This window comes from Sylvia atricapilla, chromosome 5 (assembly GCF_009819655.1).
Source record: "Sylvia atricapilla isolate bSylAtr1 chromosome 5, bSylAtr1.pri, whole genome shotgun sequence".
Taxonomy (NCBI): domain Eukaryota; kingdom Metazoa; phylum Chordata; class Aves; order Passeriformes; family Sylviidae; genus Sylvia; species Sylvia atricapilla.
Genome location: NC_089144.1, coordinates 69,753,365 through 69,780,166, shown reverse-complemented (window position 1 = coordinate 69,780,166; position 26,802 = coordinate 69,753,365). Strand labels below are relative to the sequence as shown.

Genomic DNA, 26,802 nt, shown 5'->3' with positions numbered 1-26,802 from the left:
GACTAGCAGGACATACAGGTGAGGGGAATCCCCTCCACCTCAATCCACGGGGGCTGAGGAAGGAATGAATCTCAGGCCTCTACCCCTCTGCCTTGCTCAGTCTCTTGCTGTAACCTACAGATGTGCCTGCGATTTCTGATTGTACCTGCAAATCTTCCTTTTCCCCTTCCTATTTTCTCTTCTTGTGCTTCCCACCCCCCAATAACACTTCTCCCAAACCCTCTAAAAATAACGCATCCCTCCCTCGCTAGCATATGGCAGGGAAAAGCCCCCCTGTCTTCACGTGGAGGACACTGTTCCTCCTGTCCTCCAGGCCTCTCCTCACACTCTTGAATTCTGACTCCAACACCGTTCTCCCTGAGCCACCAGGTGCTCTAGACCAATTTGGATGCTCTCACATCTACCTTCTTTTCTAGGAAGGTCCCTGATCCCTCTCATTTCTTCTGTTCTGCCTCCAACACCCTTTCCCCTGTCCTGCCGGTGCCATAGCTCCTCTCCTGCCCACAAGACAGACTCTGCCCTCTGTAACAAGGCAGGAGGGAGAGGAGGAAAGGGGGGACCTTCCTATCAAAATGCAGATTTTGGAAAAATTTGGTTCTGGCAGGTAGCTTGATGGGAGAGGAGAAAGAATAAGTGATGGGGAAACCTTTTTTACTTTTTTTTTCTTTTTTTTTTTTTTTTTTTTTTTTTGCCTTTTTTAAAAACAATAAATAAAAACAGATGACCCAGAAGGCTGGAGCATAGCTAAGAGCCACCTCTTGTACCACTATGCACGTGTCTCGTTTGTGCCTCGGCTTTCTGCCGGCAGTGGGAATGGGGGCAGAAGGGAAAGGGGAAGGGAAAGGGGCATCGGTGGCTCAGTAGTTCTGCGTTTGGTACCCCTGCGTCTCGGTGTCAAAAGCATCTGCTGGAGGGGGCTGCTGGTACGTCCCCACGGCATCTGTAGCATCCTCCTCGTTCGTGTAGGGCGCATAAGGCATGCTGGAGTCCTGGCTTGGGTCCATGTAGTCCTGGGAGAAGAGGGCCGAATCGGCACCCAGCTGGAAACGCTGATACGCCAGGAATGCCTGGCCCACCTTTAAGGGAGGAAGTGGAGGGAAGAGATAGGAAGCAGAGAGGGGAGGGAAGATGAAAAAGAGGGGGAACGTACCGAAAAAGAGAAACAAACAAAAGTAGGGTTAGTAGTGGTTACGGATTAGTGCGCGAGGCCCGCTTGGCAGACCACTGGTGAAACACCCCAGGAGCACTGAAGTCCACACTCTCCACAGAAAACATGAGACCACAAGGAGAGAGGACTGGGCAGGGATGGCTGCAAGACCAGCTGGCTGTGTGCGGCCTGCCAAGGCTCCTTGCTTTCTCTGGGATGTCCAGGGCACCTCCTGTCTGCCAGTGGGGTTACATCAACATCGCACAGGCGGCGGAGGCTCAGCTCGCACGTCGTTATCCCAGTCAGCCCCTGCTGGCTGTGGGAAGGCAATCTGCCTCAGCAGAACCACAGGGCTCAGCTGCTGGGCTGCATGTACGAGCCCATCGGACTTGTAAAGGCCAGTAAAGAGAGCAGGATTTGACACCAAATCTGAGGTAGAGGTCACCTCCTGAAACACCTTCACCTGTCAAGATACGCAAGGCGTAGCACAGACCTTGGGAAGGAGCAGCAGGAAGCAAGGCAGCTGCTTCCCAGACCAGGGACAGTTAGCAAGCAAACTGCTGTCTCCTGCTTCAGACACTGCAGGCAGGGCACCTTTTGGTGGACTGGAGGAGCCTGAGCAGAGGGTTCAGCAGGCGTGGCTCATTGTCCCAGAGCATACCTGAGAGAGTTGAGCAGTCTAGCAGGTGATGGGTGAGAGGTTTTTGGGGAATGAGGTCCGGGAAAAAATGGAAGAAATAAAATGGTGGGGGCAGAGGGCGTCTCCTGACTGAAGTATTAGGTCTGAGCAGTCATCAAAAAAAGGCACAGTGGTGTTACACAGCATTAGTTAGGTTATGGGTGAGGGAGAGAAGGGAGCAGAAGAGAAGAAATTGCCAGTTCCAACTCTCCAGAGGGAGATCCTCCATTCAATGGATAAACCCACTCCAATTAAATGGCCAATATCTTCCCACCCCATACCCTGCAGTAACCACATTCATGGTCAGGGCATTGGAACCAGCTCTGTTCAGTGACCTCCTCCAGCTGCATCCCTCCACCCCTTCCCCCAAATTCTCCCATCAGCAAGGGGCACTAAGGCAGCAAGGATGGGGAGTTAGGGAACAGGGTATTGTATTCCTCCTGAAAATTAATGTCTCTGAGTCTCCGGAAAGCCAGAAATGCCAGGAAGCCCTGTGAGGAGAAAGAGGGGTGTGGGAAGGACAATCAGTAAGGTAGAGCAAACCAGAGTGTTTGACTGAAATAAAAACAAACCCCAAAAAAACCAGGGGAAGACGATGCCTTCTTGGCCACTTGCAAGCGTATGCATGGGAAAAGATCACTGCAGGTGATGACACCTCCAAAAGTGAGGGATCCCTTGCAAAATCCCTGTTCCTTGTCTCACTTTCTGCTGGAGTTTGGAAGGGCCTTTTGGCAGCACTTGAGTGAAGGACACAGCTCATGAAGGGAACACACAGTGCTGCCCCTCAATCCCACCCAGTGTCACCATGGTGAGGGTGCTGACAGCACACCCCTTTGCAGCTCCCCTTCCTCTTTGACAGCTCTGTGGTCTTATGGCACCTTTCCTATCTGGACCCTGCCCAACATCAGGGCCTGTAGGAAAAGGAGATCAAGCCACAAGGGCTTATGCATGGGGAGACAATGAAAATGGTTTCCTGCTTGGCATTATACTGTCACTTCAGAAAAAAATCACTTGTGCTTGGTGCTTTCAGAGGCAGGAGGAAGTCATCAGAGATATTTATATTGCACCCAACAGTTTTCCCAGGAAAATTAGCCATAAAGAACTGCTGGGGAAAGGGCAGTCTTAAGACAGCACCATCACCTTCCTAAAAGGTGACCTAGTGGGGTGGCACTCCAGTGGTGGGTACAGAATCCAGAAGAACAATGATGACATCTCGCATGATGGGGGCAAAGGTGGGAGGGAGATGGGTGCAACCCTTGGCCTGCAGCTCCCTTCTCTCTTTAGTGTCTGTAAGGTGTAAAGTGCTGTTGAAGTCCTCTGGCACACAGAGAAAACAGTAACAGGTTGTCCAGAGAGGTGGTGGATGCCCCAACCCTGGAAACATTCAGAATCAGATTGAACTGGGCTCTGAGCCACCTGATCTAGTTGATTTGCAGGGGGTTTGGACTAGATGGCCTTTAAAAGTCCCTTCCAACACAAATTATTGTATGGTTCTATGACAATGGTGGTTGGGGAGCTGGCTGGTCCAAGCTCACATTAAAGGTCTGTCGAGAAGAACACTCCTTACTGGGGTATAGGACTCTCTTTCCCATTGTGCTTATTAGTGCTCTAAAACCTTCTTCCACGTAAGTTTTTGAGTCCCTGTTTCCCAACCATCTCCCATCCTACTTTTCCTTCTCAGAAGCCATGTGAACTGAGATCCCAGAGGGAACCACTCTTAGCCAGTTACCTTTCCTTCCCCACAAGATATTGCAGCACAGGGGATGTTTGATGCAACGTCATGGCTACTGTACTCACCCAGGTAAAGATGGAGAAGAACGAGAACGTGATGGCTGCTCGGGCTGCATCCCCTCCCTCATTCAGAGGGTTGTCTTCTGGCTTTGAAGCTTGCCACTGGTTGGTCAAAAAGCAGAAGCCAACAAACCAGAGGAACGCCCAAAAGGCTGGGATGGACCACCACCGGCATGCCAACGGGAAGGACAAAGAAAACAAGAAGATATGTGTGAGCATAACATATACATATTACATTTCTCTGGAAATTTCAACCATCTGAAGCCCACCACTATGTTGCAGACTGGGCCAAACTGACTGCTCAGCCAGTCTGAGACCAAGTGAGCTGGCAGGCTCCCTGACAGCAAATTGTCAAGGTGACCAAGAGGTGTCTGCAGGAAAGCACCTCAGGAGGGTTCATTGCTTGTGTTCAGAATGATCACAGGACTTGCATGTGGACTTGGGAGGGAGCCTGAAGGGCTTCCAGAACTAGAGCAATCATGCAAATGAAACAGCCACTGCTTCACAATCCTGTCCTGCAAGGACAAGCAAAGAGCAATTCCTGCAAAAGAGTGGGAAGCAGCTGGTTAACTGCGGCTCACTCTGCAGTTACACAGAGACCAGCTTGTGCTCAGGACAGAACAGCTCCGGGACCCACATCAAGGAAAGGTGCTGAAAGATCACTAACGTGCTGTGCCCCCAGGAAAGGGGTGAAGGTAGGAGCTACTCACTCTCTGCAAGCACAGGCAGACACCTGACAGTGAGGGAAATGGGCATTCCAAAGCAACAGAAAAACAGGGCACAATCTTTCCCCTTCTCTTGTCAGCTGTACACATAGGATTGCTAGGCAAGGAGCTAACTGTGTAAAGAACTTGCAAGCCCAAAGCCCTTTGCAAATTCACTTGATTCTGTCTTCACTCCATTCCTGGCCTCTTTGCCCAGCTCCAGGGAGCCCCTGACATTGCTGGAATAATGGCCTCAGTGGGGCCAAGTGGGCAGGCAGCTCACCCGAGACTCCGATGTCCGAGAGCACTGCCTTCTTGCGGTCCTTGACGCTGCTGATCTGCGGGAAGTAGGCATCCAGAGCCAGGTAAAGAAGGCAGCTGAGGAAGGCGAGGACACCCACGGTAATGCCATAGTTGCAGGCATTGTGATTGCGGTTGAAAATGCAGTGCTCTTCTAACTCATCCGCACGGTTCACATAGCCTTCATTGACAATGGAGCCAAACACCACGATAGAGAACACCTGGTGGGGAGAGAGGCCAGAGACACATCAGGACAAGCCCCGTCTCTCTGGACCAGCAGAAAGGAGCAGAGCTCTGTAGGGGACACACACCCTTCACCAGCACCTTTCTGCTCTGCTGAGCTCCTGCCCTGCTGCCTTGCCTGGGTTGTAGCCACAGTGATTTTACTGGGAACATGGTCTCATTTTATTTCTGAGGATTAACTTAAAATAGGGCATTTTTAGATTGAACCTTTTTATCCATCTGACCTAAAGCGATGCGAAGCAGTTGCAGTCTGGAGTAAGGGTAGCTTCCCACAGACACACAGGGAGGTGACATGGAGTGTAAATTGGGATACGGCTTTGGTGAGGGTGCCTGCATACAATGGCTTCAAGTAGTGGAAATCCTTGTAATCTGCACTTACTCTCCCACTCACTCCTTTCTCTTCAAGAGACTAATTGTTTCTACCCTACATCTGTTCAGTGATTTTATCTATCAAGCTACTACGCTCTTTTCTCCATCCACCTTCCCACAATCCACAGCCCTCCTTGCTCTGTAGCTCCATGCTGCTGGGCTTCCATTCTCCCCATTTCCCCACACCACACACCTCTCTCCACCAGTTTTCCATCAACCCACTCATGACACCACCTATCCTTCTGTCCACTCACCCATATGCCAACACCCTCCAAACCTTCCCCACAGATTTCAGGGGCCAAACATGCCTACTCCAGGTCCACTTGTCAGGGCCTACCTGTAACCACCACTGCCACTGCATGTTATTTTAAATCAGGCAGAATTAAGGATGAGTCCAGGTAGAAATGCCCTAATCCGCAGTTGCTGGTGTAATCTTTGCTCAAGGGCTTAGCCTTCGTCGTCTGCCACAAGGCTGTCCCTCTTTGACACAGCAGGTTCACCAAAGCAGAGTACTATTTACAGCAGCTCCAGCCTTGCACCTTGCATCTCAAATAAACAGCTTCCCCTTTTCCCACAGAAGAAAGAGGGGCATATTAACACAGTATGTACGGGTTTTTCTTTGCAGGGTATCTGGAGACCCTGGCTAGGAACAGCTGACTCTATGCTGCCTGCAAGAGCCTCACGGAAATGGGAATGAGATCTCACACACGGGATGAAATTACATATGAAGTGCACTAGGACATCACCAGGATACTCTGCCAGCCTGGGAGATGTCTGCACAACAAGATCTGACACCCTTGGAACCTCCACCCCATCCCCAAGGAGAAGCAGCACATGAGAAGATGATGAGGCCAAGTCTCCTGCAGGAAGTGCAGCTAGGTCTGAGTGTCTGCCTGGTCAGGACCCCAGTTCCACTTAACCCAACCACGCACGAGAAGACAACCTAGAAAGCAGAGAAGCAGCTTTGTGAGTGCAGAGAAAACTGTTGATTAATGCCAACCCAATACACCACCATCAACAGTGAGGTTGGATACCCGAGATCCAAAGCACAGACCTCTTCTGCTTGGCCTGTGGCATCAAGAACCAGATGAAAAGCCTTACTCACAGTCCCCCAACAGCCCTTGGGCAGATATTCAACATCAACCACATTTCATCTGCCAAACTCTAACAAATATCCACTGACACCAATATTATTTTTTCATCTCAAGTCTCATAATTGGGTCACATTGGGTTGTTGAAATTTGGTGTAACACACTAGATCAAACTAATGAAAGCTGGAAGCTGGTGTTCCTAAGTGTAGGAGTGTATGGGTTCTCTGGAAATCACAAGAGCTTTTTAAGTTTAGAAGAATAACTGACTTCTCCTCCTCCTCCTTGTTCTTGCAAATCGAGATTGATCATATTTTGCAGAAACTGCTTGTGAATATTAAATAAGCATCTCTTCTCCTAGAAGCAAAGATTTAGTCTTCAAAAATTCAGCCTGAATGGTTTGGAAAGCAGCAAAATTGCAGACAATAATAGCCAGGCTCTTTCAGTGGGCTGTCTCACACAGTCTGGGCTGACAGGTCTGCTTAGGGTCATTGGCAACAACATCCTGTTCCTCTGACCCAAGGAAGAGCTGACAGACTCCTGAAGTGATATGCCAGTGTGGGGCTGTGACCAGCACTGATGCTGACATCTGAAGTAGCAACTTCCATATACTGAGCTTACAAAGTGGGCACCCTGTTTTCTGCAGCATTAGACAGAAAGCTTATCTTCTCTTTGGAAGATGAGGGATAGCTTCTAAAGTAGCATAGTCCAGTGTTCAGTTTTGGTTTAAGACTCAAAACTGGTAAAATGTTGATTCCCTAAGTCAGACAAACCCTTGCAACAAGCTGTATTTTGAGTCTCTGCTTACTCATTCGGGATGAATGAACTTCTGTAATGGTCTTTCCCCAGAGACACATCTGTGGAGATACATCCTGATACACATCTTCTCTCTGTTCTTACCTTTGGGTTTGCTGCTGGGCTGGACAGAATAATTTCTTTTTGCATTTGCTCTTTCCTACCTTTTTATGCTGGCACATCATAAAGGCACAGCTCAGAGTCACAAGACCAGAGAAACATCTCTTTCTGTCTAATTTTCAAGCAGAGATGGCATTCCTAACTTCCTTTCTTCATCTGCAGTCAGCCAAGATGCCAGACTTCTCTCCTATTAAAAAAAAACCCATTTCACAGCTTGGAGGTGCCCAAGGTATGATTTACAGGCAAGCAACTGATTTCAGATGATCTTAGGAGTTTTCTGGGGAGATTTCGCTAATTATGTTCTCACTTGTGAGCAGATTAAGACATTGTGGATGCTTATCTTCTCTGTCCTGAAACAGCCATCCTGAAGTACTCTTTGTCCTTAGGAAAGCTTTCTATGGACCAAAGCACAGTAGCTTAAGACATGTCTCCTTCTCTCTGTGTTTCCCTCACCACTGGCATCAGCTCTGATCCATGCTCCACTCCCTGGCACTACAGAGAAGGCAAAGAGAGGGCACGCTCCCTTTGCCAGCCTGTCACCACCCTGATGGCACAGCAAAATGCTGTGAGGACACACAGTGCACAGAAGCCTTGAGCTGGGCTGGGTTACACTGACTGGGCAAGAATGGGCAGGCTCAAACCAGAGATTCCAGGCAGGGCTGGACAGCAAAAGAATTAATTGCTGCTGCTGCTGACAGGCAACATTGCCTGTTTCACTCCCATGATGTCTGCACCTGGAAACTGTTGTGACAAACAATTTTCTAAAAAAAAAAAATCATAGTTATGAGAGCTTAGATCTTGCAGCCTTTAGGAGAAACAGTTGCTCACTTCATCCATGGTAGCTATTCCTTGTTGGGTAGAAGTTCACTGATGTGGCAAATAATATTTTATTTCCTTGATTTCACAATACATGCCCTGCAAGATGATCTGAGCAGCACATGCAGAATGAATGACTGCCTAGATTATAAACAAAGCACCAAGTTTTTAAGGATTAAGTGTTTACTTTCCTGTTCCCATCACATCTGCAGTACACAGTGAGGAAATGCCAGTGACCATCAGCACTGGCACAAGCCTCTTAGTGCTCTGTGCTACTGCTGCTTCTCCCCCCATGCGGCCCTTGCTGCACAAAGCCTTGCCTATGGCCACTGATGAAGTGGTCCAAAACAAACATCCAGCTGTAAAAAGGAGGCAAGGAGTAGATGGCAGAAGTCTTCTCATGACTGAGCAGTGAGATGCAGGCAAGTGGCTTGTCTCCAGGCTAACAGGGGGCCTCCTGAGGCTCCCAAATGCAGCCCATCCTTCCACTCTGCTGAGGGAGATCACTGGCCACTTTCTTGTGCTTTCTTATGCAGCCAACCATCCCCAGCTTTATGCACTTAAGCTGCCTCATTTCTTCAGCAAGGCTGCTTCAGTCACTGGATTTTTAGGTTGAGAAGGTTTCTTTAAGCCTCCAAGAGCAATATCAACTGGGTAGGTGTGCAGTCTGTCTGGAGGTACACATTTAATAAGCTGTAATATATTTGGCTACACTCAAAAACGGGACAGAAAAGAGCATTTGGACAAGATCTGACCAACTCAGCTCTGCTGCTGGGACCCAGCTTTGCTCCACTTTACTGCTCTTTAAACACCACATTCACACAGTTTGTTGCAATCATTTTCCTCAATTCCTGTTTTCATCCAAGAGCTTCGAAGACACCAAGTGCAGCCCAGAGCCAGGTGCATTGCAAAGCTGGCACAGGCAGAGCAACGTGCCAAAAGATGCAGCAAAATGAACTTAATGCTTATCACTGTGGGGAGGAGACAGAGAAGCTGAGAGTTTTCCTCGCCTCATTTCTCCAGGGGCTCATGCTGGCCATTACAGGCACATAAAGGCTCACTACAGTGAGAAAAGTGCAAACCAGGCAAAATTCTGCATCTTGTCATAAAATACCTTTTTTCCCTACCCTCTTTGGTAAACTAGGTGATCTGATTTTGCCAAAGGCAAAGCTGAGAGATGCAGAGAGAGGCTCTCCAGTCCCTCCCCACTGCAGGCTCAGCCCTCCAGAAAGCCAGACAAAACCTCCTCAGCATCATGTGAGGTGCTTTCCACCATGCTACCTATTACCAGCCATGCATCAGATGCTCCTGAGCATCATGTGATGGATGCAAAGCATGGCCAGCCTCTGGCAGTGCACTAGGATTTTCCTGCACCTCATCCCAGGACTTGTCATGCTGCCTTCCTGACTTCATCCCCAAAATTCCCATGATGGCTGTGGTGCAGATGAGGCTGAAGAGGGTTTCTGCTGAACTGCCAGCTAAGGCTCCCTGCAATGCCCTCCAGTCACAGCCTCTGTCACACTGTGTGCTGCCTCTCCCTCTTACACATCCCCTTTTTTATCCTGTTACAGAGAGGAAATAGTTTGATGACATAATATTCCTTGTGGGACTTCAAATCAAATCCCCCTCAGGCAGAGCGAAGCCATAACCTCTTCTGAGTCTGATCTGGTAATGATCAGGAATAAATCTGTCTGAAAAAAAGAAAGCAAGAGCAGAAAATGGGGCAAATGATAAACTGGCAGAGATGATGTGGGTTTCATTTTCATTCAGCCACTTGCAAATGGAATCTCTGGAAAGATCTGGAGTGCCCTACACAGACACGGAGTATTATTATTATTGTCATTAAATCTACTTGCATTTAGTTCATTTTGAAGAAAACACACGCAGCTTTTGAGATACTTGGGACTGGCAGCTTGGAAACAGGCAGCCTCTATTTATTCCCCGCAGCCAGCACCAGCAGGCAGCAAACAACTCCTGCCCACAGTCTCGACAGTCTGAGCTTTGTGCAGGTGCTGGAGGAGGCCAGTCTTCCTGGACCCCGTTTCCCTGAACACAGGACAGGGAAAAAGCACGGGTATGCCAGCTCCTCCCTCCCAGCTCACCCTCCCTGGCCATCAGCCACGTGGCACCAGCTCCACAGCCAGGGCTGAGCTGGAGCAGGTGACTGAAGGAGAAAGGCTCCGCATCCCTAATTCCTGCCATGGGATCTGGGACACACTTTCCTGGCCAGCCAGCTATTTTTTCACACATGGTTCGGCAGCTGACTGCCTGGCCATTAACCCTTCTGCCTCCCACCAGACTTGTGCTCAGGTCTCATGCACTTCCTGTGGTTAAACAGTATCTTCTGTCCCACCACTGCTGGTGACAACCCTCCACAATCACATGTCCATGGTGGCATCCAGGTTCTTCTGTGCTTTCTAGATGGTCCTTACATTGGTTTGCCACTGGTCAGCGAAGTGACCACCCAAAAGTTGCATCTTTTTTCCTAGACTATAAATTCAGTTTTCTTTCTAGCAAAACATCTCCCCCTCCCTGGCTTGGCTGTGCCAGCATAGGCAGAGACTGCACCCCGTGCCACCTGCAGTGCCTGCTCCTCTTGCAGCCACAAAGGTCCTCTCTACTGCCTTGTTTTGCCAAATATTTGCCTTAGCCAAGTCCCATCACCACGCAGTTCCTCTGCTTCTCTCCTCTCATGTTTTTAAACAGCAAGTTACATATTTTCTGCCTTATTTTTGTTCATGTTTCTGACTCTTTGGTCCCTATTGCTACTTCTCAGATTTTTATCTGGAAATGTCATTAATGAGAGGTTTGTTTCTGCTCCAAGATCCTTCCTGGAAATGCTATGCTGGAAACAACACAACCTGCTGTATCCAACCTGAACCACTGTGCAACTGGGCATATCTGATCACCTTCTGACACAGCCTTTCACCCAATCTCAGTGACAGCAAAACCCCAAAAATCCTTTTGAAGATGACCTAGGCAAGGACATCCCTCGAAGAACTGTCCCTAGGGCTTGACTGAAAGCACGTGCTTTGAACTGCCATGTTCCTTTCATCTGCACCAATTCACCTCACAGGCATGCAGCCAGTGAGTGTGGCAGATACAGCAAAAATGGGGGGGAGGAGCAGAGGCAGAAAGCATGAGCTATGGGTCAGGAAAACATGGGCAATGTTTCAGCTAAATTAACTTCAGACAGAAAGAAGGTGGGAGTGCAGCTGTAGCTGGTTTTAGACTAACAAATCCTCCGGGCTCTAAAGGCTCAGTTAAATCACCATCTGCAAGCCCCAACTCTGTGTCCTTGGGAGGAGACAAGTGGTGGTGTAAGCCAAGCATGAGTGTGGCAAGCCAGGGACCTGCTGGCAAGGCAGGAGATGGGGCTCTCTGCCATATTAGCCATGGCTAACTCCCATCCTCCAGCTTTCAGGTGCCAACCTCTCATGGGGAAGCCAGGAATGTGGTTCCTGTCCTTCACCTGCCTGGTCTGCTCAGCCGGAGCTTCTTGGGATATGCTGTGCCTGTAGATACAGGGACAGCCCTTCCTGTACCAGCTCAAATGTTCTGGATGCCCCTATCAGCCACAGGACATGATGGCAACAGCAGCAAGTGATGGAAAAGGAGACTGAGCACCTCTCCTCACTGAACCTCCCTTCAGAGAGGCAGTCACCTTGGTGTTGGAGGGGCCTTGGTACCTCAACCTATGTGACAAATTTTGACGGGCTGCTTTGTCTGTGTAGCTCTGGTTAGAAATACTCTTACTCAAACCCACATCAAAGCAAGCTGGGCCTGCTTCCACAGAGTTACTTTTGCCTTGTTAGGCTTTTACATCAAGCAGCACTTCAGTTTCTCCAGCAAGTAGGTTTCCAAGCAGACAGGAGCACCTGGAAGAACCTGTTTTAATCAGCATTTTCACTTATTTATATGGTGCCAGTGCTACATCCAAAGCCTGCTGGCTGCAGAGGAGCCACCCAGCTCCCCTGTACTGGCTGTGAAGAGCGCTGCTGCCCTGCCCTGTGGGTCAAGGCACAACAGGAATAGCTAGGGGTGTGCTCACACTACCTGCTTCATTTCAAGAACAATCCTGGAGCTGTGCAGCCCTAGCTCGGTGTGGGTAAACCAACGCCACTAGCTTCAGCTGCAGCACCAATAGCTCCGGCGTCTGGCTCTGTTTCTAAACATCCAAACCTGCCCCAGGAGCCCCACAGAGCCACCACTGATCACCAGCACACACATCAGGCAACCTTCCTGCAGGGAGACACTCACTCTGCTGTGCCTGCTGACCTCCAAAGCACCCATGAAACCTGAGCTGCCTCAAAACACTGTCGTGGTGGATAGACGTTCCAGAATTTCTAAACTCTTTCCATAGTTTAACATTCTCCTTGTCAAATTTATCCTATCTCCTCTTCAGCATGGAGCAACATAAATAATCTTTGGTCATCCTATCTGTTCCTGATCCTGCAGTTCTCCCTGGAGATTTGCTGCCACCTCAGTTGGGCTGCAAATTCCCGGGACAGGAGCCAGTTTTGGTGCCTGTTGGTAAAAAGCCATATGCATTTTTGTGCCATCATGAAGTCTGCTAAAAGGCAGCATGACCCAAGCACAAGGTCACTGCCTGAGGAAGCGATCATGAGAATTTCTGTTCTCAGTGAAAGCTCATCACCTGAAACAGGCCCAAAAGGAGCCTCCAGCTTGCCCTAGAGAGACAATGGAGAATTCATGCCGTGAGCAGGATAAAGGCAAATGAGATCTCAGGAGATTGCAGGCAAAATACTTTCAGTGTGTGCAAAAGCATGTGACAGGAAGGATTCTCAGAGAGACCACGAGGAGGAAGAACCCTTGGCCACCAGAAGAGTTTGGCTCATAGGGCCTGGCACTAGAAAATCTAAGTATGGACACAATCACAGGGGAAAACACCAGGGATGGAAAAGCACCATTTAAATTGAAGGGCAAAGGATCACAAAAGTAAATGGATACCAGACTTACAGTGAAAAGCCTCTGGAACCCCGGCACCCTTTCTCAGAGGAAGTGAGAAGGGAAGAAAACCATGATCTAGTCTCTTTTAAGCGAAGTTAATCAAATTTAGGAAGGGGCCATAAAGGGTCTGATGCTTGTGACAGCCTGAAAAGATTTCACTGCCCACAAGGACCCCTCTTCGCCTCAAGTCTAAAGAAAAGACCAAAACTACAACTAAATATTTGGGATGAGCTTTTGGTTCCTTTGCTTTGTAAAAGGAGAGATGCTCAGGAGGACACACAAGACCAAGCCAGTGGAAAAGCAGAAGGAAGGCATAGCCTTGCACCATTATGGCCATGCCACCCTTGCTTGCTGAACTGCTGACCTGGAGCACCTCCAGCTTCTGCAAAAGAACTGCAATTTCCAGGGCCAAGTGGAGTGCCTGGAGTACGTTCTGTCCTGTCCTCTGTCAAGGTCAGATGGGCAGGGAGAAATAGCATGGGGTCCCAAGGAGATGGTGCTCTCCAGAAAGTGCTTCTTGCCAGGGGAGACCTTGCAGGTCCCAAAAATGAGCTCGGCAAGCAAGCCAACAGTGTCTGAGATACTCTGAAGCGGATAAGGCGCCTAATTAAAAAACAAACGTATTTCTTGTTCTCTCTCCCTCAACCTGGCACCTCTGGGAAGCCAAAATCCTGCAGTGCTTGGATGAAGGGGAGAAAAAAACCCCACCAGACTGCGAGGCAGATAGAGAAAGATAAAATTCTGCCACGGAGATTAACAACGGGAGAGCCTTTGTAGGTCACATCACGTCCATCATCAGTGGGCACACGGGCTGGCTCCACTCCAGCCCCCCAGGGGCAGGGGGAAGGTACCCCCTTTGCTGGTGCCCTGCAGCAGCCCTGGCACTGCCAGCCGGCTCCCAGCACGACGTGCATGTACCGTAAACAAGCTCAGGCAGACAGACAGACAGAATGCCCGCATTAATCAACTCCTCAGCTGCCTGGGGCTCTCCAGACACCCCGGGAGTCACCCGGAGGGTGTATCACACTCCCACCCGGTTGGGAGGACAAGGGCTGCCTCCCTGCCACCACCAGCAAGCCAGCCCGCCTTCCCTTTTCCTCCTTGTTTCCACTTGGCACTGCTTTTATTTTATTTCCCCAAAGCCAGCCCACCGCTTTGCCTCCCAGCTCCCATGCGCATGTGTCTCCCCTGCCCTCCCTTCTCCGCTCCCGGCTGAGACCTCAATCTCTCCCCCGCCAGCTCGCTGCTGCAGCTCTCGCTCCCTTAATCCCAATGACCTTCTTGAACAGACGCGCCAGCCCCACGGGCAGCCATGGGATCAGCGTCACGGGAAGAGGGAGAAACCTTCCCGTGACACCCCCGTTAGGCTCCTCTTTCCCCCTGCCCCCTTCCTCGCCGATTACAAAGAGGAAAACATAGGGAAAGCGGGTTGTGGGGCTGAGAGAATAAGGGTAAAACACAGAGCAACATCCAGGCCCCCAACAGCCTCTTCAACTCACGCCAGCATCGCCCGAGCCCAGCACCCTCTGACCCACAGGGAAGCAATTCCAGGATTACAGCATCCCCCTCTCCCGGGTTCCCCCTGTCACGCCACATCCTGCTGTCTTCCCGCATCCACCATAAACACACAGGCATGAAGAGTGAGAAGACACCCCACCCTGGAAACCACCAGAGATGGAGACAGGGTCATGGTCCAACCTGACTCACCCTTTCCCTCCCCACGGAAGAAACCCCAAACCAGCCTGCTCTCACCCTATATGGGTCTATATCCACACACGCAGATATATATACATACAGCTGGACATCTATGTGCATATATACGTGTGGATATACCTAGAGATTTACACATACACAGGCAGATCCCTATATCCAAACATACCTGCAGATACATGGGACAGAGACACAGCCATAAATGCCGTGGAAGCATATACGTACATATCTCTGTGTACAGACCTAGGCTGTGTGGAGACATACCGATGGACACATGTATGTTATATACGTGGATACATGCGCATACACATGCATCTGTAAAGCATATAATAATAAATATGTAATACATACCGGCATATGACGATAACATATAATAACACCTAATGGTATATAACGTATAGTGATTTTGTGTGTGTGTGTGTGAATGCAGGTGTGCGGGAAGGTCAGGGTCGGCGCCGGTGGCGGCCGCCCTCCCCTCAGGAAGCCTCGCGTCCCCCGCAGCCCGGCGGCTCGCCCCCCGCCCCGGTGCCGGTTCCGCCCGCGGGGGCGGCGGGGCCTTACCCAGGAGACGAACCGCAGGATGGTCTGCGGCTGCCGGACGAAGGCCTGCGGGTCGAAGGCGCCCCCGGCTTTCCCCGCTCCGAAGGCGCCCCCGTCCATGGCGGCGCGGGGTTAGGCGGGAGGCAGGCGGGGGGCTCGGCGGGCGGTGCCGGGCTGCGCCGAGCCGAGCCGGGCTGCGCTGAGCCGCGCCGAGCCGAGCCGAGCCTGGCAGCCCGGCGGCGACGAGCCGCGCGCGCCCGCCCACGGGGACGCGCCGCGCCGGGAGCGCGCACGCAACCCCTTTCCTCCCGCCGCGCTGCCGCCGCGGGGCCCGCGGAACGTGGCGGGGACGGACGGGGGCCGGGGCAGGCCGGCTCCTGGGGCAGGCCGGCTCCTGGGGCAGGCCGGTTCCGGGGGGCAGGCCGGTTCAGTGGGGCAGGCCGGTTCCGGGGGGCAGGCCGGTTCCGGGGGGCAGGCCGGTTCCGTGCGGCAGGCCGGTTCCTGGGGCAGGCCGGTTCCTGGGGCAGGCCGGCTCCTGGGGCAGGCCGGTTCCGTGGGGCAGGCCGGTTCCTGGGGCAGGCCGGTTCCTGGGGCAGGCCGGTTCAGTGGGGCTGGCCGGTTCCTGGGGCAGGCCGGTTCCGGGGGGCAGGCCGGTTCAGTGGGGCAGGCCGGTTCCGTGGGGCAGGCCGGTTCCGGGGGGCAGGCCGGTTCCGTGCGGCAGGCCGGTTCCGGGGGGCAGGCCGGTTCCGGGGGGCAGGCCGGTTCAGTGGGGCAGGCCGGTTCCGGGGGGCAGGCCGGTTCAGTGGGGCAGGCCGGTTCAGTGGGGCAGGCCGGTTCAGTGGGGCAGGCCGGCTCCTGGCAAGGCCGGTTCCTGGGGCAGGCCGGTTCCTGGGGCAGGCCGGTTCCTGGGGCAGGCCGGTTCAGTGGGGCAGGCCGGTTCCTGAGGCAGGCCGGTTCAGTGGGGCTGGCCGGTTCCTGGGGCAGGCCGGTTCAGTGGGGCAGGCCGGCTCAGTGGGGCAGGCCGGCTCAGTGGGGCAGGCCGGTTCAGTGGGGCAGGCCGGCTCCTGGGGCAGGCCGGTTCCTGGGGCTGGCCGGTTCCTGGGGCAGGCCGGTTCCTGGGGCAGGCCGGTTCCGGGGGCTGGCCGGTTCAGTGAGGCAGGCCGGTTCCGGGGGGCAGGCCGGTTCCTGAGGCAGGCCGGTTCCTGAGGCTGGCCGGTTCCGGGGGGCAGGCCGGTTCCGTGTGGCTGGCCGGTTCAGTGGGGCAGGCCGGTTCAGTGGGGCAGGCCGGTTCCGTGTGGCTGGCCGGTTCCTGGGGCTGGCCAGTTCCTGAGGCAGGCCGGTTCCTGAGGCAGGCCGGTTCCTGGGGCAGGCCGGCTCCTGGGGCAGGCCGGTTCCTGGGGCAGGCCGGTTCCTGGGGCAGGCCGGCTCCTGGGGCAGGCCGGTTCAGTGGGGCAGGCCGGTTCCGTGGGACTGGCCAGTTCCTGAGGCAGGCCGGCTCCTGGGGCAGGCCGGTTCCGGGGGGCAGGCTGGTTCCTGAGGCAGGCCGGTTCCGTGGGGCAGGCCGGTTCCTGGGGCAGGCCGGTTCAGTGGGGCAGGCCGGTTCCTGGGGCAGGCCGGTTCAGTGGGGCAGGCCGGTTCCTGAGGCAGGCCGGTTCCCGGGGCAGGCCAAGGGGCGCGCACTGCGGGGTGGAAACAGCTCCCGGTACTAAGGCAAGGCCACCCCAGACCGCCGGGGGAGGGCTGGCGGCGGTGCCGCTCCTGGTTTCTGTGGGGCCCAGCAGGGCCAGGCCCCCGGCCGCTCACAGCCCGGCTCGGCCCAGGGAGGCTGTGTCGGGCACTGTGTTCAGTCCTGCGCTCCCGAGTACAAGGAGCTGCTGGAGAGAGACCTGCAGAGACCACAAAGATACGGGCTCTGGAGCATCTCTTAGGAGGAGAGACTGCGGGAGCTGGGCCTGTTTAGTCTGGGGAACATAAGGCTGAGAGGGGATCTCAGTAGTGCGTATAAATATCTCAAAGGTGGGTGGATGGTGCCAGATGCTTTTCAGTGGTGCCTAGCAGAGCATAAAACTAAAACACGAGAAATTTCACTTCAACATGAGGAATAACTTCTTTACGTTCAAGGTGGTGGAGCCTCCCTCTCTGGAGACACCTGGATGTCTCCCCATGTCACCTGCTCTAGTTGTCCCTCCCAAAGGACTAGGTGATCTTCAGAGGTCACTTCCAACCCTAGCAATTCTGTCGTTCTGGGAGGCTGCTCCACAGAGGCGCCCGTAGGCGGGCCAGGCTGGGCCCTTGGACACTGTCCCTCACCAGATGCCCGCCCTGGACAAAGATGCTTGGTGATCCTCAGAATCACCCTGCAGCAAGGCCTGGGGCTCTCATTTCCAACATCAGCCACCCTGCCTGCACTGTTACCCTGGGAGGGGGTGGGAAGAGGGCCTCTGTGGACATGGGGAGTGTCACGGCAAAAGCTGGTCTGTACCTGGTCAAAATAAATCGGGTCATAACAAATCCAATTTGGCAAACCTGGCTTGTTCTAGAAACAAGTCCCTAGGTGGACAATGGAAGTCAAACAGAGAGCTCAGCCAACCCCATCCAAGCCCTGGATGCAGACGCATCACTGGCATGAAGAGATCTGAGCAGTGCAGAGATCCCAACCAATCAGCTATCCAAGCCCGGGAAATTCAAACTCCCTATAAAAAGGAGCTCTGAACAATAAATGAACAGCTATGAACAGCTGTTTGCTGATGAACCTTGGTGAGTTTGTATTGTCTGTATCTCCAACCAGCGACCCCTAATGTATTAGAGGAGTCCAGATTTTGGGCAGACACCCTGACTCTAAGAGGCAGAGATTGCAAGATACACACCTTGCATTTCAGAGGCTGCAGCCTTAAGAGTAACTTGAGCTTCTCCATTGCCCACATTATCACCACGGCCACTGGCACAGCCAGGAAGGGGTGTGTGGGGAGAAGCCTTCCAGCATTAGGGCCAATTCCAGTTCCTTGGCCCATGCCTGTTGTGAAGAGTAGCTGCATACCAGGGGTCTGCTGGCTGCTGCAGAGTCCCTGATAATCTGTATTAACAGGACTGAAATGGAAAGCGAGCCCTTGGGTTGTGCCATGGTTCCCTAAACTCAGCAGTAGAAGGCAAAAATGTATGAGCTAAAGGTGAATGTACGAGGGAGATGGAAGAGCATTTAGAGCCAACCCATGGCCTCACATTGGGAGTTCCTAAAAGTGAGCAGCTATTCCTCGCTTTTTGTGGGGCTCCTTTTGAGGGGTGGATTGCTGGTAGAAGATAAGACATTCCTCCATCACATCCAGCCACAGAATCCTAGAATGGTTTGGGCTGGAAGGGACCTTAAAGGTTATCTAAGCCAAACCTCCCTGCAATGAGCAGGAGCATCTTCAGCTAGATCAGCCTGCTCAGAGGCCTGTCCAACCTGACCTTGGATCTTTCCAGGGATGGAGCATCTATGTTTTAGGAAGATAAGCTGCACTGCCAGCACAGCTGGATTCTTAGCTCTCCAATTCATTCTGGGTGCAGGAATCTCCCCACAGTGTTGTGTCAAACACATCCTTATCTATGAGCCCCAGGAAATCCTGAGGGCAAACTCTGGGTGCCTCACGTGTGGGAGGCTCCAGACCAACCAGCTCTGGGTTCTGCTGATACCATTGCCTTGGGTTTGCATCCCCTTCCATACCACAAGCAGCGCTGGATTATAATGTTCATGATAACTGTCGTTATAATAACACAGGTGAAATTGAATGAAATGAAGTGAAATTTTAAAACTCCGTTTCATGAAAGGAAATGAAATGAAAATTCATGGAATGAAATTTCAAATTTTCATTAAACTGCGGGAATTTGTGAAATTTCATTAAATTAACACGATGAAATAAAAATTAATTAAATGAATGAAACTATGAAGTGAAGCATGTCAAATTTTCATTACATGAAATGATACGTCAAAACTTCGCTCATTTCATGAAATGCTGTTGAATGAAATGGGATGAAGTGAAATAAGCGTTATCTGTTACGGCCGGTGGCCGCGCGCACTGAAGCTCCCAGGCCCCGTCAGATAGTTTCCGCGGTCTCGTTTTTTTCGCAATCGCTGCCCGCGCACCTTTATGGCCCCGCGCAGCGCCCGTAGCGCCGCCCATCCTCTCGCGAGACCAGGGGGCGGGGTGCTTATAAAGCCTGCGCGAGGCCTCGGGAGCCCTTCTGGCCCGGCGCGGAGACAAGATGGTGGGTTTTTAGGCCTCGGGCCTTGCCGTGCATCCCGCGGCCATCGCTGCCATCCCGGCCCCGTCCGCCGTGCAGCCCTCGCGCCCGCCGCCCCCGGCACCTGCGGGGCGCCACGCGGAGTTTATTTCGGGCTGCGGCCGTGGCGTTGCTCGGGGAGGCCGGGAGGGCCTGTGCGGTGCCGGGCGGGGCGCGGCGTGGGGTTTGGGTGGCGCGGGCTGCCGTGGGGACATTTGGGGCTCTTTTTTCTAGGAAGGGGGACGGCTCTTCTCGGGAGAGCTCCTGTGGCCTTTTTGAGGCTTTAAACTTCACTTGGGGTAATTCGTGTCGAGTATATTTTTTTAAAATGAAGCCATATTTATTTTTGATTCCGTGTATAGCTGCACGGTAGTTTTCTTTAATTTGCGTATGAGGTTGGATGGGTAAATCTTTGGCGTAAGAGTTCTCTGGATGAAACCCAGTCTTTATATGGCTCTGAGGTTGCGGGGGGGTACTCGAGGAGAAAACCTTCTGCTCTTCCACAGAGTCACTAACTCAAAGGTGGATGTTAAAATGCTGATTTGCTGCATTTCTGCAAACTAAAATAGTTTCTGTAATGCTTATTTTGATACTGATTCATTGAGCAATGTGAAGCTGTCTGTGCTGCATTTTCTAGACTTGTGGGGTGGATTGACATGCTGGTGCGACACTGTTGCCAAATTACAGCGTCTGTGGTTCCTGTCTAGAGTGGGGTTTGGTGACATCTTAGAAAAAGGTTGGAAGGGGCATCAGAGAAATCTGAGAAGTATATTGTTATTGCATGGGAATTACACTCCTGTCACATGATGGCATTCAGAAGCCCTGCAGCTGATACTGGGAATTTCTAGGACGCAGAACATCTTGGATATATGTAATATTCATGTTCTAAGGCAAGGACAGAGGTGGTCTTGGCCCTTGCATGGGCATAAGCAAATCTCTGCAGCAAGCATTTGATGTTGGTTTTCTCTTTGCAGTCTCACCGCAAGTTCTCGGCCCCGAGGCACGGCTCCCTGGGCTTCCTGCCCCGCAAGCGCAGCAGCAGGCACAGGGGCAAGGTCAAGAGCTTTCCCAAAGATGACCCCAGCAAGCCTGTCCATCTCACTGCCTTCCTGGGGTACAAAGCTGGCATGACCCACATTGTCCGGGAAGTGGACAGACCTGGATCTAGTACGTATTAATGTTCCTTCTTAAAACAGGAGGTGGGTTTGATCGGGAATGGTGACAGGCGACCCTTTCAGTAGCAGCTCTGGATTTTAGTCCTAGCTTGACCTCACCCTGTTCCTAGTCCCATTAGGTGGTGCATTTCTGCTGTAACTGCTGGTTTGGTGTAGCTGCACAGTAACAGGCTCCTTTGGGATGGCTCTTCTGGGTGGGGGCATATCGGTCAGCTAGTCAGCTGCCTTCAGTGTTTTTTTGGAGATTGTCCAGTCCTGGATGCATTATTTGCTGTCATCCATTTTGCCTATCCAGTTTGGCCGACCTTTCTCCTGAGCCAGCCTCAAAGTTTTGCCAGGCATGAAATTATGAGTTTAGAGTTGGTTGCTTCACTTTGCATCATCTCTGTGAAAAGAACTTGAGTCATTTAACCTTTCACATGGAGGATCTTGGAGTAAGAAAAAACGGACGATGTTAAGGAGTTACTGCTGGAAAAATAATTGTGCTGTATTTCTGTTTCCATCCAGAGGTGAACAAGAAGGAGGTGGTGGAGGCAGTCACTATTATAGAGACTCCTCCCATGGTCATCGTGGGCGTTGTGGGGTACGTGCAGACTCCTCGTGGTCTCCGTAGCTTCAAGACCATCTTCGCCGAGCACATCAGCGATGAGTGCAAGCGCCGCTTCTACAAGAACTGGTAAAAGAGCAGGGCCTCGCCTGGTCTCAGGCCATGGTTCATATTTTTACTGCTGGGTTGCAATGATCCTAGCACAGCTTTTTAGCAACTAGTGTTAAAGCTTTGATGGACTGGCCTAAATAATAAATAGGCTGTAGGAGTGGCTCCACGAGGGTGGCAGCATAGTGTTCTTCTTGGTGTGGTTGTGGTGGTTTTGGGTTTGCCTGAGAGCTCCTTAACAGGCTACAAATGATGATACTTCGACGGGCGGACATAAGTAAATCGCCTCTGGCGCTTGTTGTTGAGTGTCGAGTCCTGACTGTAGCCCTGCTTTTTCAGGAAAGGGGAAGCCAAGTGTCACTTGTGATTGCCATTCCAGGCACTGTTGTGATTAAAAGTGTGCATTTGCCTGACTGCGACTCCTGCATGTATGGAGCTTCCAAGCCTGTTCATGAACTTGGCAGGCTGAAAAGACATCAGAGGGAAGCAAGAAGATTCTAAAGGGTGTTTTAGTAACGACCTTGCTGTCGGCCACACAAGGGGGAGAAATTAGAGAAATTTGAAGCAGATCACAGTCATCTCACAATTGCTTTAAAGATCTGGGGTTTTTTCTGTTACTGTTTGACATCTCCTTACAGTCTTTTGTTTTCTGTAGTGTGAATGTTAATGTGCATTGGAATTCATGGCGGCTCCGCTCAGCTTTGGCAATTTTGCCACTGTCTGATGAGCTCCAGGCTCCGCTTGCCAGTGGAAAAGAGTCATTAGAAGTTGGCAATGAGCCAAAGCCAGCTAAGGTGGCATCTCCTTCCACTCACCCCACTTTCCTGGGGATTGATGAAGGGCTTAGCCAAACCTTGTCTCTGCTCTGCTCCTGAAGGCACAAGTCCAAGAAGAAGGCCTTCACCAAATACTGCAAGAAGTGGCAAGATGAGGAGGGCAAAAAGCAGTTGGAGAAAGATTTCAATAGCATGAAGAAGTACTGCCAGGTTATTAGAGTCATGGCTCACACTCAGGTAAGTGCCTGTGGGCTCAGATATGCTGAAAACTGCTGAGAAAAAAGGCTTAAAACTTGACCCATCTCTGTAGGGAGATTTCTAACCTCCCATGCAGCTTAATGCTGTCTGTTCAGCACATTACACATGCTTTCTCCACAGAGCTGTGCACACAGGATGTGTGAGGAGCCTTGGCAACCACTGGCTGGTTTTGAAGGAGTGTCCCAAAGAGACACTGTTGTAGGAACTTCTTGGGCTCAGTCCTTTGCTGATTCTGTGTAGACCTGGACTCTCTTAATGTCAGCTACAAATAGAACCAGATTAAACATTAAACTCAGGGCTTTGTGTGCTCAGCATCATTTCAGGCTGCATTCTGTTGAGATTGCAAGCACTGGGACATTTGGTGACTTCTCTTGCTCAGCTGAAGGGAGTGTTCTGAGTGATGTGGTGTCTCCCCAGTTGTCAGTGCTCTGACTGACTTTCTTGAGAGATCCTTTGAGTTGGCTCTAAGTGCAGTAGGATGGCTAATTTTACTAAAATTAATTTCCTGCGGTAGAGGTAGTGTTGCAACTTCTATTGATTCTCTAACTGGTTCCCTCTACTAAGTACAGTACAAGTAACTAAATGTGATCTAACCCAAAGTGTCCTTAAGTGTGGCAGGCTTTATCAAACAGAACAGTTTGGGTTGGAAGGGACCTTAAGGATCATCTAGTTCCAACCCCTGTTCTGTGGGCAGGGACACCTTCCACTAGACCAGATTGCTCAGGCCCCTTTCCAACCTGACTGAACAGTTGTAGGGGTGGGGCATCCAGAGCTTTTCTGGACAGTCTGTGCCAGTGACTCACAACCCTCATAATAAAAATATTCCTTAGGTCCAGTTTAAATCCACGCTGTTTCAGTTTAAAATTATTGTCCCTTGTCTCTTATTGTTCCTCAACAGGATTTGGCCAATGGCTGTGGGGTTAGAGAACTCGGTGCTTCTATGGGTGGCATATAACTTCCAAGTGCAATGACTTTCAAGCCACTATACAACCTTCCCCCTTATTGTAGGGCCTTGTTTAAGTTTTTCATTTTGGAAAAGGATACTAGGAAAGATAGTTTAGGCCAGGACTAGAAGGATTCTGGGCTTAGGGAAACAGGGTCCATTTCAGAAGAGCCGGAGCTGAATGTCATGCCTCATGTGTTGTAGATGCGTTTGCTCCCCCTGAGACAGAAGAAGTCTCACCTGATGGAGATCCAGGTGAATGGTGGCACTGTTGCAGAGAAAGTGGATTGGGCCCGGGAAAAGCTGGAACAGCAGGTGCCTGTGTCAACGGTCTTTGGCCAGGATGAGATGATAGATGTCATTGGTGTTACCAAGGGCAAGGGATATAAAGGTAAGCACATGGAAGTCTCTCTCTTTGTGATAGGATGCAGTTTTTAATGAAATCCTGGCCTTGAGTTTTCACAACAGCATGTGCCAAGAGCTGGGTTAGTAAATCCATACTGCTGTCACAGTTCAATGATGAGACCATGGAATGAGCACTGGGCACAGTGCCTGACATCCATGAGGAGTCATTCCATGCTGCCTTCCTTCTGAGAACACAGCCCAGGGACAGCCAGGGAGGGAGCTTCACTAGGAAATGTGATTCCTGGGATGCCGCGTCCCTGCTTTCCTTTTGTAGCAGCTTCAACAGTGGCTTAAACTGGTTGAAAACTTCAGTGACATCTCAGCATTGACAGCAGGCTGCTCTGGTCCCTTCCAGGTGTCACCAGCCGCTGGCACACCAAGAAGCTGCCACGCAAGACTCACCGGGGTCTGCGCAAGGTGGCCTGCATCGGGGCCTGGCACCCCGCCCGTGTGGCCTTCTCCGTGGCCCGCGCCGGCCAGAAGGGCTACCACCACCGCACCGAGATTAACAAGAAGGTTGGTATTTCTCAGCTGCTGGGGAGGAATGAGAGCTGCCTGATGTCACTTGCTCCGTGACGGTGAACAAAGCGGGGAGTTCTGCTTGGGGTGTTTTGCTCTGTTAGAATGTTGTCTTGGGGGATAGTGGCTGTATTGTCTGTTGAGTAACTGTGAAATTATTGCGTGGCCAAATGTTTTCGAAGTGCAACAGACTGTTTCCTCTGAGCTGATGTAGAATTCCTGCATTTTATCTGATGACGGGCTGTTTCTCCTACCTTTTGCTAAGTAGAATTCCTTCACATTTTTAGATCTACAAGATTGGCCAGGGTTACCAAATCAAGGATGGAAAGCTGATCAAAAACAATGCATCGACTGATTATGACTTGTCTGACAAGAGCATTAACCCTCTGGTAAGTTGTTGCAGCTCTTGTGCTTCTGAGCTGCAATCCTAAGGCAAATGGGCCTGGTATAAGTCACAAAATAATTGAATGAAGACTAAAAATGAATGAAGGCTAAAAATAAGTCAGCTGCTGTTAAAGGTGGTGGTGTTTAGTAAACCTCAGTATTGACTTGTATTGTATAACATGGAAATTGCAGTTACTTTGTGGCAATAGGACAGAAATGTTGCAAATCTTGAATGGTACTTGTACAAGGAATAACTTAACAAGAAGAGCTTTTGCTGTTTTCATTAGCTTCTTCTGTTCTTAATAAAAGCCTTACAGCAAGAAATAAATGGCTGCATCATGAAACTTGGCCTGGGAAAGGCAGTACTGGAAATGGGATTTCAATGGATTTGGGAGTGGCCAAGGCCCAGAAAGGGTGTGGATCTGTAGGCAGATGTGATCACTGGTCCTGCTTCGTCAGAGCACTGACTTCTCTTCTTGCTCAGGGAGGCTTTGTCCACTACGGTGAGGTGACCAATGACTTCATAATGGTGAAGGGCTGTGTTGTGGGGACCAAGAAGAGGGTCCTGACCCTGCGCAAGGTGAGTAGTGCAACCTGCTGTCACATGGGCTGTAACAGTTTACGGGAGCTGTGCTGCCTCTGGTGCAGCTGGTCTGTGTGCTTTTCTGAGGATCAGGTGAATTGCTAGAAAGAAAAGCCTTCCACACAAACCTGCCTCGTGTAGTGGCCTTGGGAGTGGCATGAGGCCATTCCTGCAGGTGGCTTTCACCCAGAGTTGTCTGCAGTGATGGATATGGTTTAGGCTTGAGAATTCTTGTGGCCAGAAGGACACTGGCAGAGTGGGGCTTGTGCTGCGGGGAGCTGACCAGTCTTCTCTCTGGGGAGGCCAAAGGTGCAGGGTAGATGGCTTATGGTCAGATGTTCCTTGCACATGGTAGCAGCCAAAGTCTGGGGTCAGAGGGACTGAGGAAGCATTAGCCGTGGAGGTGTACTGGAGGCTAAAAGGACACTGCTGCCTACTCACCTGGCATCTCTCTTTTTAGTCCCTGCTTGTGCAGACCAAGCGCCGGGCCCTGGAGAAGATTGACTTGAAGTTCATTGACACAACTTCAAAGTTTGGTCATGGCCGCTTCCAGACAGCTGAGGAGAAAAAGGCTTTCATGGTAAGGGCTCTTCCTGGCACATTTATTGTGTACTGCTGTGTTGTCTTGGAGCTCGTGGCAGCTGATAGCTTGGCCTTTAGGCTGTAATGTGGCCAAGTTCCCGTGAAACAGAAACTTTGGTTGAGAAGCCTCCTCCTGTCAGCTTGGTTATAACTGCAAGGGGCCTGGGGTCTCACTTCCCCTGTGACAGCTCTTCGTGTCAGAGGGGTGTTGCCGTGTTTGGGCACAGGTTGTTCAGTGTTGAAGCACAGAACAAGCACTGCTCCGTTTCCTCCAAGAGCAGCTCAGGAGGAAGAGATGCTCACCGTGGTGGCATTCCCAGTTTGCTACTCGGCCGGAGAAAGCAGCTGGGAGTGCTGCAGGGTCAGAGCTGTGCCACGGTTGGGGCCAAGCAGAAGCTTCCCCACCAGGTGGCACCAGCGTTGCTGCTCATGCACATCCAGAGTCCCCTGGTCGGCCCAGTGCGCCTGCGCCGGGTTCAGCTTTTCCCAAAACCTCTGGCTGTGGGCATGGGGCATGGGCTTTCCAGTGGGTTGCAGCGTGGGGGACATTTTTTTGCCTTGGTTTCTTTACAGCTTTTGTGATTAGGATGTTACGTCTTTTGTGCAGACTGCTGTTTACATAACTTGCTTTTTGTGGGTTTTTTTCAGGGACCACTCAAGAAGGATCGCATTGCAAAAGAGGAGGCAGCCTAGTTGGTGGAATGGTCCTATAGCCAGTGTGCTCTCAGACCAAAAAATAAATATTTTAAAGAAATTATTTTTGCCTCTTGGTGTGTACATCACTTTGTCAAGCCTGGTACCCTGACTGCAGTTTCTACATGTGGATCAAACCAAAGAAGCATGTAAAGTTTTAGCTCATGAGCATCCACCTTATAGCAGGGTTGCTCTTAAGAAAATGAAGCTGCTGTTGCTGGTTTTGCAGAGCAAAGATTGCATCAGAGCAGGACGTCTCTGGCTGTGTGAAATTGTAAAGCAGCAGGGGCCCTAAA

General features: G+C 51.4%; 2 protein-coding genes and 1 non-coding gene across 6 annotated transcripts in view; 2 read left to right on the top strand and 1 right to left on the bottom strand.

The window, feature by feature from the left end:
* RPL3 (ribosomal protein L3) overlaps positions 1 to 26,570 on the top strand; it is a 234,604-nt gene extending 208,034 nt beyond the window's left edge. Inside the window, exons 1-10 of one of the 3 annotated variants that reach the window (XM_066320060.1) lie at positions 19,418 to 19,518; positions 20,508 to 20,700; positions 21,216 to 21,384; positions 22,241 to 22,376; positions 23,545 to 23,731; positions 24,101 to 24,261; positions 24,552 to 24,653; positions 25,133 to 25,228; positions 25,692 to 25,811; positions 26,462 to 26,570. In XM_066320060.1, the coding sequence (XP_066176157.1) occupies positions 19,516 to 19,518; positions 20,508 to 20,700; positions 21,216 to 21,384; positions 22,241 to 22,376; positions 23,545 to 23,731; positions 24,101 to 24,261; positions 24,552 to 24,653; positions 25,133 to 25,228; positions 25,692 to 25,811; positions 26,462 to 26,506 (1,212 nt within the window). In that variant the 5' untranslated portion in view covers positions 19,418 to 19,515 and the 3' untranslated portion in view covers positions 26,507 to 26,570. Of the gene's footprint in view, positions 1 to 19,417; positions 19,519 to 19,968; positions 20,056 to 20,507; positions 20,701 to 21,215; positions 21,385 to 22,240; positions 22,377 to 23,544; positions 23,732 to 24,100; positions 24,262 to 24,551; positions 24,654 to 25,132; positions 25,229 to 25,691; positions 25,812 to 26,461 lie in introns of those variants that run through there. The other 2 variants (XM_066320059.1, XM_066320061.1) reach the window with 2 other exon arrangements.
* On the bottom strand, positions 735 to 15,536 carry SYNGR1 (synaptogyrin 1). Of its 2 annotated transcripts, none has more exons than XM_066320064.1 (4): positions 15,295 to 15,536; positions 4,605 to 4,842; positions 3,624 to 3,769; positions 735 to 1,076 (listed from the first exon to the last, which is right to left on the bottom strand). In XM_066320064.1, exons 1-4 carry the CDS (start codon positions 15,391 to 15,393, stop codon positions 858 to 860), a joined length of 702 nt encoding a protein of 233 aa, XP_066176161.1. In that variant the 5' UTR covers positions 15,394 to 15,536; the 3' UTR covers positions 735 to 857. The 2 variants fall into 2 exon arrangements, with proteins under 2 accessions (XP_066176161.1, XP_066176162.1); XM_066320065.1 differs by lacking the exon at positions 735 to 1,076 and adding an exon at positions 1,849 to 2,317.
* On the top strand, positions 23,849 to 23,941 carry LOC136362011 (small nucleolar RNA U83B). The gene has a single exon (XR_010743720.1). It is a non-coding gene; the product is annotated as a small nucleolar RNA U83B (small nucleolar RNA).
* Positions 26,571 to 26,802: the final 232 nt, after the last annotated feature.